Genomic DNA, 9,982 nt, shown 5'->3' with positions numbered 1-9,982 from the left:
ACATCCACTCAAAAAAACAATTGAAACCTCACTGAAATATGAAAGTAAAAGTCAACTTTAAATTATCTGACAGTATTTCTGCTGGTGGTGATCAAAGGAGTTAATTCGTTGTTGTTTTTTCACCTGTATAATGCCAATTCATAACAAATGTCATCTAAAGACACTTCACAAAAAGAGCAGGTCTATACCGTACGCTTTGTTATATTATTTACAAAGACCCAACATTAATCCACCATGAGGCATGAGCACAGCACTAAGCAACATTAAGCAAAGTTACACAAGGAAAAACTGCCTAAAAGAGACAGAAACCTTGAGCTCAGACTCATGTTCAACAGCTGTCTGCAGAAACTGTGTTGAGATATAAAGGGGATAGAGGGACATGCAGGAAGAGAGAGACAGAACAACAATGTATAACATTTATTTAATGCCAGCAATAATGGTAAACGTATGTGCTAGCAGTAACAGCTAGGTACGAGACTTATCAGTCTAATATAAACATTACTTACTATACTGATAATAAATGAGGAGGACTGATTATATTACTGATTGATAATTATGATAATAGATATGGATAAATTAGACAAGTGTGACTGTTTTACCATTATTCTCTTTATCAAATAATCAGATTAGGAATCATCATAATCATATCTACTCTTTTTATATTTTGTATTTTAAGTTAAGTTTAAGTTGTATTTAAATTGACATTTTATATTTAGGTTATAATGTTTCGTCTACCCGCACTGTTGTTAACTTACTGCTCTGTGTGCCTTTGAATTGCCCCCCGGGGACAAATAAAGTTGTTTTGAGTTTGAATTTGAATAAATTAATGTGAAAAATATTACAGGGAATGATAGAACAACCAGTTACTTATAGTTTCAGCTCTAAGGCTATTCAGTTTAGGCTATTAAAAAAAGACTCAAATAAAGTATAAACAGCCTTCCTTAAAATAAATCAATACTTTAGAAAATAGCTTATATTTAACAATTTATTTGATTAAAAACAAAAACTTCAACTGCCTCATTTGCAAGATCACACATAAAAAAAAAGTGTTTCAGCGCCACCTCCTGTCTGAATAGCGACGTTGCTCGCTGCGCGTTCACAGTGAAACGGGGGCGCGCACGCTTACGCACTCACTTTCTGACCCCAAACAAGGAAGAGGCACTGGCCCCGCCCCCTGGTTGAATCATCATGGTGTACGACAAATTCATTTTTCAAAACAGCTATAACTTGTGGAGCATGTCTTTCAGGAACACCGTACTCGACTTAACTTCTGAGTAGATGTTTAAAGAGGTAAGAGGAATATTCAATAATAATAATAAACGGCGGAGTGTGTCACGGCAGGGATAGCTGTGTAGCTTTGGGGCGACGATAACAGCCAGTGGATTATAATACATTCACTTCAGAAAACATCTGTGACGTTCATACTGTTTTCTTGACTTTGCTGCATATCTTTCTAACGCAATAAGGACTACGTGCAAACCTTTTATTTCGTGTGCTCACATGTATTATAGTGTTCATGTTAAATTAATGCATCAGTATTTTATAACGTCAGAGGGTATATTAAGCTTATCTTATCAGATACCGGTGTTACGGTTCAAAGAGTGACCATAATAACTTAAAGTCGCATCTTAACATGGTCTCCATTTACACCGTAACACCCTTAAAAAAAGCAAAAGGTTTATGGACCAATGTTAAAATCATTACTGTGTGATACAACCTTTGATTATCCAGTGTCATCTAACTGACAATATCATGTCTTAAACTAAAAACAATTACGTTATTAATGATATTAATTATTATTATTAAGGCTAAATTAATAAGAGTGTAGTACACATTTATAATCTTTAGTAAAACCTTCGTTTAAACACTTTTTAAAAATTATTTTCTTCAAAAATATTTGTAAATGTAATAACAAAATAAATACTGAACGGTTTGTAATTGATCCTATTAAGTGTTTGCAGAAATGTAAAAACAGTTCAATGTTTAGTAAGAAATAAAATGAGTAAAACTTATGAGGAAGACTGATTGAAGATGAGCGTGTCTGCAAAAAAAACAAAAACAGCAGTGTTACCGTGCAATTGCTTGGCAAATGATCTATATTTGTGAACATATATTAAATAATTAATATTAAAGCTGTTGGTTGTCGATTTTGGGCCCTGAAACAAAAAAAATGTTTTTTGTGTGTTTGTTGGAGAAGGTGGAGAGAAACCCTGAACCTGAACGATGAGGCGTCTATCACGGAAGAAAGCTCTGAGCTTGGTGAAGGAGCTGGACGCCTTCCCCAAAGTGTCAGAGAGCTATGTGGAGACGTCGGCCTCAGGAGGAACAGGTGAGCTCTATACCTGTGAATAAAAAAAAACCCAACAGAACAGTAATGATGTTAGTCTGTTGCAGTAACAGCAGTTAGTCACCCTTTGCTGTCTCATCCACAGTGTCCCTGATAGCTTTCAGCGCCATGGCGCTCCTGGCTTTCTTTGAGTTCTTTGTGTACAGAGACACCTGGATGAAGTATGAATATGCAGTAGACAAAGATTTTTCCAGGTAAGCTCAAATATCACTATCAGGTATCACTATCACATGTTAATTATTACTCAAAGTATTCCATTATCTGCTGTATATATTCACAATAGATGGCAGGAATTTAATGTTATAATATTCTGCTTCATTTACAGTAAATTGAAAATAAACATAGACGTCACAGTAGCCATGAAATGCCAGCGTGAGTATTCCAACCTTTTCTGTTGTTCATGTAAATAAACATTTCAATAAATTACAGATCATTTTTTAAATGTGCCAGTGACAAACTTTTCAACTGTGATTGATTTCCTTGTTAATAGTTTAGCACCAACACACCAAGTCAAATTCCTTGTATGTGTAAATGTACTTGGCAATAAACCCCGAATCTGATTCTGATTCTGCAGATGTTGGAGCAGATATTCTGGACCTGGCTGAGACCATGATCACGTCCAATGGCCTCCAGTATGAGCCTGTGAGTAAAACAAAAGTCTCAAAATATGACCAACATCTTTTATTTTGTTTTGCCTTCACAACTGACTCTGTTCTCTTTGTTGGTTTAGGCTATTTTTGATCTGACCCCCCAGCAAAGACTGTGGCAAAGGTAAGCTCTCAAGAAATCACACAGGGAGATTCTGACCTGCGGACGCTTCTGTGTATAGTTTAGTGTTTTTAATATCCTAAAAAACGGTCTGATAAATGTTGAGTTGTTTTTGTAAGGAAGTAATCATGTCTGTTTTCAAACACGCACTCCTAAAAAATGTAAAGAAACTTGTGTGACCACATTCCCAACGTGTGTGTCTGTGTTGTCCTCAGGACGCTGGCTCACATACAGGGTCGGCTGCGCGAGGAACACGCACTTCAGGAAGTCCTTTACAAATCACTGCTCAAAGGGGGTCCCACTGCTCTGCCTCCACGGTCAGTCTCACAATATTTTCACAAAAAAGCAAAACGAGAAAAAGATTGAATTTTTTTTTTTTTTTTTTTTTTTTTTGCATTTATTAGTCGATATAAAGTATGTGAAGAAGTATGTGTTTAATAAGTGTGTGTGTGTATTTGTGTGTAGAGAGGAGGCATCGATAGAGCCGCTCAATGCTTGCAGGATACACGGGCATGTTTACGTCAACAAGGTGGCAGGAAACCTACACATCACTGTGGGAAAGTAAGTTTTTATATGTCGTAAAAAAGGTGGATCGGCAGTAGAATTTCTGTGAATTTTGCAAAAATGTATAGAAGTTTTATTGACATTAGTTCTCCTCTGTATCTGTTTCAGGCCCATTCACCATCCTCAGGGTCATGCCCACATAGCAGCCTTTGTGAGCCATGACTGTACGTATCTGTTTTTGTTGTAATAATGCTTTGCATGTGTTACCTGGCTTGTTTAACAGTATAATCTTTTAGTTTGCTTATGGCGCTCCTGCTGAGAGAGAACTGCTGAATTTGAAGATAAGGGGGGAAGGATATTTGGGTTGTTCAGCTACATTATACCAACATTTTTCTCTAAAAGCTTACTTTTACATCAATACTAGAATAAATGCTGCATTCGATATGTTTAATAATTCACTAGTACTCTACAGAGGCTTACAAGTGCAGAGTAAACGTTCAGCAGTTTCCACTCAGAGCTGCTTCAGTGATGCCTCGCAGCCTTGATTGAACCCGAGCTTCCTCTCATCTTTGCTTTCCAGCGTACAACTTCTCCCACCGAATAGACCATTTATCTTTTGGGGAAGAGATACCCGGCATCATCAATCCTCTGGACGGCACAGAGAAAATCACCTTTAACAGTGAGTTACTGCTACAATTCAAGAGTGAGGAGAGGATAAAACACACGATAGAGAAACTTTCCTTCCAGGAAACTGTCAAGAGCAAGAGTGTTGGAAGAATTCATGTTGGGTTGTGACACTGATTGAATGTTAAGTCACTCGTTTCCTTCTATAAATTAATTCAAAAACCTAAATTAAAGAGATTATTCACCCAGTATTTCTAAACCGTGTTCACCACAGATAACCAGATGTTCCAGTACTTCATCACAGTGGTTCCAACCAAACTGAATACATACAAGATATCAGCAGACACACACCAGTTTTCTGTGACCGAGCGGGTGAGTAAGAAGTCATTTCAAACTCAATCATGTTCCACCATGTTTTAAAAAAACAATCTAGTACCTCACATTTAGAGCCAAGTGGAAACCTCGAAAGATACTAACCCATCATACTGTTTGTGTCCAAGGAGCGGGTGATTAACCACGCAGCGGGCAGTCACGGCGTTTCCGGCATCTTCGTGAAGTATGACACGAGCTCTCTGATGGTGACGGTTAGCGAGCAGCACATGCCACTGTGGCAGTTCCTGGTGCGGCTTTGTGGCATCATCGGTGGGATATTCTCCACTACAGGTGAGTCTGGTGCCAACTGCAAGATGATTTAGGTCACATTCATTTGTTTCTTAAAAGCTCCTGTGAGGAACTTTTGGTTTGGTGTCAACTTTGGCGCCCCCCTGTGGACAAAGCATTACGTCGCCTCTCGTTGTTGATGTTTCCCCTTACTATTTTCCTGGCAGTTTTTTTCTTACAAACAGGTTTCCACTGCTTCGTTTTAACCGTCAGATATATCACAAGCTGTGGATATTTGCTGTGGAAAATGTCAAAAGGGCCGTTTCCTCAGAGTGCTGTATATCTTCACATCTGACACCGATCCCCCTTGCAGTGTAAAGGCGTAAAAATGTAAACTTTAGAAATAGTCAATCTTGTTGAATATGGTAGATCTGTGGGAAGCTCCGTGGTGGAATCCTGTGCAGACACTCACCAAGCAAAAATCAACAGTCAAATACAACTTTTTGGTAGTTTATAAGAATAATATGTAGTTCAGCTATTTACAGATGTTTCAAACAGGGGTAAGGATGTATTACCAGGAGGGCCTTATGTACCTCGTTTATAATCTTGCACTTTTGTGATTTAGGTCCAAGCTAATATATTGGTCACATATCTTAAAAATAGGAGTACATCTCTCCATTAATAAGGTATGGCGTCGCTCAAGGCTCCATACTTGGCCCCCTACTTTTTTTTTTTTTTTTTACAATTTTTAGTTTCCTCAGGGTTTCCTCAGGGTGCTGTATATCTTCACATCTGACACGTACCCCCCTTGCAGTGTAAAGGCGTAAAAATGTATACTTTAGAAATAGTCAATCTTGTTGATTATGGCCTTGTTTGCTTTTGTAGATCATAAAAAGGCATCACTATGAATTTCAGTCTGTTTCAAAACCAGTGAAAAAACTCCTCACAGGAGCTTTAAGTGGACAATACAGTTAAAGACGATCACATAGGAAAAACAGAGGCAACGTTAGTAATGTATGAGGTGTCTCTGTAGTTTTAAAATAATAGTGAAACAACTAAATACACCCGATAATTTAAATTCTGCTGCATTTAATGCTGTGATCCTCTTTCGCTGAAGGCATGGTCCATGGGCTTGTCGGCTTCTGTTTCGATGTTATCTGCTGTCGCCTCAAACTTGGAGTCTATAGACCCAGAGAGGTAAGTCATTACCACAAAGTATTATGATCTTTGCACATTATCAGTAGAAATAGATTCCCTGTCTGTGTAGATGTCACTGTGGAGGAGATCTCTTACCTGTCTTTGTGTTCCTCCTAGGATGTGCAACTCCAAAACCAGATGAACAATGTAAACAACCACCAGACTCCTCTGCTGGCTGAAAATGTCCCAGAGGAGTAGCTGTTTTCCAAAACTGCTGATTCTGCCTTCTGCATGTTTTAATGGCCAGGAGGTGACCAAACAGGTGTCACTGCTTTCTCATCCCACCGTCAGAGGACATCCTGTGGTATTTACAACATTGTTCTGTGTATACACTACTGTATTTTTTAATTCTCTACATTACCATGTGTCATGAAGATGTGATTTTCTACTGAAAAAGCAAAGCTGTCTATTAAAACATTGTGCTGTTAACTTAAAACCGAGTAAAGTTCTTGTAAGAGCCTTGCAACATTTGTGCCCTGTGACTGCAGTCCTGGATTTGTTTCTAATAATTATTTCCTGTTTTAATACTTGAGGTAATTTGTTATTTCAGAAGTGTATAAGCTTTCTATTTTAGCAGCACATAATGCTATACCATGTTTGGTTGTTGTTTAAAGTTAAAATATCCATTAATCATAAAATACTAGAAGAGTTTCGTACAACTTCAGGAGGTGAAGTGAAAGTTGAATGTTCAGCAGCACACTTCTAGTTTATTTCAAAGCAGGGAATGGAGGCGGTCGAACGTTTAGCAGATGACATGAGAAAGTATTTAAAGAAGTCCATGGTCCACGTCCACATGTCGGTTAAGAGTCGCTCCAGCCCGGGGCACTGACAGTGCTTTGCATTTGGTTTGCAAATTTAATCAAACAGACACAGAAGAGCACAATGTTCTTTAGCTCTTTGTCCCCCTCCTGAATGAAGACGACTGAAAACATGAGCAAACAACAGACTTGAGCTTTGCATAAACATTTATTTAGTTTTGTCCCTTTTCCTCCCATAAAGGCTCATAGCTGTTATGCATTTGCATTCTGTCAAGAGTCAAGCCTTGCAACAAACACAACGCTGTACACAGTTTTCTCGTTGGTTTAGTAAAAATCAGACTTGCCTTTCACACTTAACACTTTTGGTAGATCTGTGGGAAGCTCTGTGGTGGAATCCTGTGCAGACACTCACCAAGCAAAAATCAACAGTCAAATACAACTTTTTGGTAGTTTATAAGAATAATATGTAGTTCAGCTATTTACAGATGTTTCAAACAGGGGTAAGGGTGTATTACCAGGAGGGCCTTATGTACCTCGTTTATAATCTTGCACTTTTGTGATTTAGGTCCAAGCTAATAAATTGGTCACATATCTTAAAAATAGGAGTACATCTCTCCATTAATAAGCTATGGCGTCCCTCAAGGCTCCATACTTGGCCCCCTACTTTTTCTTTTTACAATTCTTCGTTTAAGCCGAATCAATTTGGTCTACCTAAAAAATAAATAAATGTTCCTTCTCAGCCATTTCAAACAAACCTCAAGATGGCTTAAGTATCCAGAGGCCTGCCTCAAGAAGTAATAGATATCTTCAGTCGATGGTTCCATCGTCTTCTCAAATACATTTCACACTTTCTTCAGTTCTTGTGTTTTTTTAGAAACCTCAAGGAACTTTCAAACCGTGCGGATGCGAAAATGTTTCATCTGCAGATCAAAGTTTGTTATCCAGTGATTAGAGATTTGAAATCCTGGTTTGGATCCAAAGCGGAGTTGCAATATCTCATCCAGGTGGTTAGAGAAGTGTTGAAAGTTTTCTTGTTGTTTAAAATGGATGGCTACCCCTTTAGCTCGGTTGAACTCCAGGCAAAAACTGTAACTGGGTGATGTCCATATTTTTTCTCTACTGCAAGCTTGGTCCCCCATACTTATCTAAAATACTGGGCATGGAACTGCATGTATCACTGATACAAGACCTATTTATCCAGACTCAATCCATGGACTTTTTCATTTTGGAATTAGCTACAATAACTTTGGACCTTTGAGAATCCATTTGTTCTGTTTTGCATTTTTGACTATTACAACTTAATGTCATTATTTCTCTTCGATGGCAGCTATTTGACAGCCAGCCATCCGAAGAAAGAGAGCAGTACTTCTTTGAAACACCTTTTGGGCTTTTGGTTGAGTTCGTCTTCTTTGAAAACATGGACTTGGTTTGGGAAGTGTTGGGAGACACTGACTGTACAGTATGTGATACAGGGCTATACAAATAAACTGGAACTCTGATGTACTCTTATTTATATATAATACACAGCCAAGGTCTACCACATGTATCAGACTAGCCTTTGACGCAAGTATAAAGATGTAAAAGTAGTAAACTTAGTTTCAGTACAAACTGCTGTACAAACAGGCAAAAAGTGGATGAGCATTCAAACAAACAAGGTTTATGATCGTTGACATGTTGACGTTATCATCTGTGATGGTTAATAACTGACGACCTCGACAGCAGGAAAAATGGCCGATCTGCATGTTTTGGTAAATATAGTGATGCAGTAGTCTGTGTGGTCAGAATATGTTTTCATACTGGTCTCAAAAATCTGTGGATTGGCCTTGAGATGGTTTTTTAACAACCGTTTTTGGGTGTAATCTTAAAAAGGCGGTAGATACACTTAATGCGAAACATACAGATACCCAAATGCCCTGCGTATCAAAGAAAGGAACTGGATACCCCCACAGTAAAAAAACAAAACAAAATAATCTTATAGAAATCATCCTCCACTGAAGCACTGCCATATTTCAAGTATGAAAAAAAAAATCATCACAAGGCAAGGCAATGTACTGAGATTCAAGAGGATGGAAACGATGACATGGAGGAGAGAATGGAAGTCACACAAAAGGCTTATTGTTGCATATATAGTTGGCCACTTTAAGAAGAAAACGTTAGGTACAAAATATATGACAACTCTTTCTGGGACGGCGTGTGATGACTGAACTGTGCAGAAACCGGTGACAGATTTCCAAACTAAACAAATAATTCATGGCTAGAAGACCTTTCCCCCCCCCCCCCCCTCTTCTGAGTGCTTCACTCGACTGCAGCCCCCGGCCTTTAAAAAACGTCCTGCTCATCCACAGAAAAAAAAAGTTGGATTTTAAGAGTCTTCTGTGGATGGCTGGAGTCACAGATGTTACTAAAAGGTGGGTGGGTGGTGGGTGGGGGGGCTGCCATCTGTTGTTTGAGGCGATGAGGAAGACTCAATTGGTTAAGGTGCTGGATGCTCGGAAGTAGGAGAGGAACTTGAAACAGAGGCTGACCACAAAGTACCAGATGTTTCTTGCCATCTGAGAGCGAGCGATAAACACCCTCCAGATGAAAACGACTAACACGGTGTTGAAGGTGTAACGAATGTTCCTCAGTCTGGGAAAGAAGAGGGGAGGAGGGAGGAAGGACAGCATGTTAGCGTCTTTAAGAACAGAAACAACACCGATTAGAAACCGATTTTTGCTTGAAGTTCTACGGTGGATCCTGAACACACACTTATTCTTATTATTTTTAGGGTTTAATTTTGTTCTAATATTCAACTTGAGTGCTTTGTGTTGTCATTTGTTTAATTTAATACGAGTCACACTGATCAGTGCCTTCACAGCTCCACAAAATGGTAGTACTGAGGTGAAGAAAAAGCTTTTTTCTGGAGTTTAAAAAAACCTTTTCGACAGTTAAAGACAGTTGCATCACCACTAGTTTCAATCTTGCAGCTGAAGAGATTCAATAGATAAATAAATGATTTACTATAAACTCTAAAAAAGGACGGCATTGTAATGGAGGATCAAAATGAAAACACAGCTAAATATAGCAAACATTGTCATTTTTTTCTTAAATATGATAATACATATGGTGTAATACATATGGTACGATGGTGTTTTCAAAGCACAGACAAATGTTTGAACTGTGTGTGGATGTCCCTCAACAAAAT

The 9,982-nt window shown here is 38.5% G+C and overlaps 2 protein-coding genes across 4 annotated transcripts in view; one reads left to right on the top strand and one right to left on the bottom strand.

Moving 5' to 3' along the window:
• The first annotated feature begins 1,147 nt into the window (after positions 1 to 1,147).
• Positions 1,148 to 6,476, top strand: LOC132956754 (endoplasmic reticulum-Golgi intermediate compartment protein 2-like). Of its 2 annotated transcripts, none has more exons than XM_061030374.1 (14): positions 1,148 to 1,290; positions 2,198 to 2,329; positions 2,433 to 2,541; positions 2,673 to 2,719; positions 2,922 to 2,989; positions 3,078 to 3,118; positions 3,331 to 3,432; positions 3,581 to 3,676; positions 3,788 to 3,843; positions 4,200 to 4,298; positions 4,518 to 4,615; positions 4,744 to 4,906; positions 5,961 to 6,040; positions 6,158 to 6,476. In XM_061030374.1, exons 2-14 carry the CDS (start codon positions 2,224 to 2,226, stop codon positions 6,236 to 6,238), a joined length of 1,146 nt encoding a protein of 381 aa, XP_060886357.1. In that variant the 5' UTR covers positions 1,148 to 1,290; positions 2,198 to 2,223; the 3' UTR covers positions 6,239 to 6,476. The 2 variants fall into 2 exon arrangements, with proteins under 2 accessions (XP_060886357.1, XP_060886356.1); XM_061030373.1 differs by having other exon boundaries at positions 2,195 to 2,329.
• Positions 6,477 to 6,987: 511 nt separating this feature from the next.
• Positions 6,988 to 9,982, bottom strand: part of si:dkey-97m3.1 (fatty acyl-CoA reductase 1) — a 47,703-nt gene continuing 44,708 nt past the window's right edge. For both annotated transcript variants that reach the window (XM_061030371.1, XM_061030372.1), the window contains one exon: positions 6,988 to 9,426. In XM_061030371.1, coding sequence (XP_060886354.1) covers positions 9,264 to 9,426 — 163 coding nt within the window. In that variant the 3' untranslated portion in view covers positions 6,988 to 9,263. The remainder of the gene's footprint in view (positions 9,427 to 9,982) is intronic.

The sequence above is a fragment of the Labrus mixtus genome, chromosome 22, assembly GCF_963584025.1.
Source record: "Labrus mixtus chromosome 22, fLabMix1.1, whole genome shotgun sequence".
Classification (NCBI taxonomy): domain Eukaryota; kingdom Metazoa; phylum Chordata; class Actinopteri; order Labriformes; family Labridae; genus Labrus; species Labrus mixtus.
This window is presented reverse-complemented; position numbering and strand designations above follow the sequence as displayed.

Coding starts and splice junctions, on each gene's coding strand:
- LOC132956754 (XM_061030374.1), top strand. CDS start 2,224: ATGAGGCGTCTATCACGGAAGAAAGCTCTGAGCTTGGTGAAGGAGCTG. Junction 2,720..2,921: donor AGTAGCCATGAAATGCCAGC/GTGAGTATTCCA, acceptor CTGATTCTGCAG/ATGTTGGAGCAGATATTCTG. Junction 4,616..4,743: donor AGTTTTCTGTGACCGAGCGG/GTGAGTAAGAAG, acceptor TTTGTGTCCAAG/GAGCGGGTGATTAACCACGC.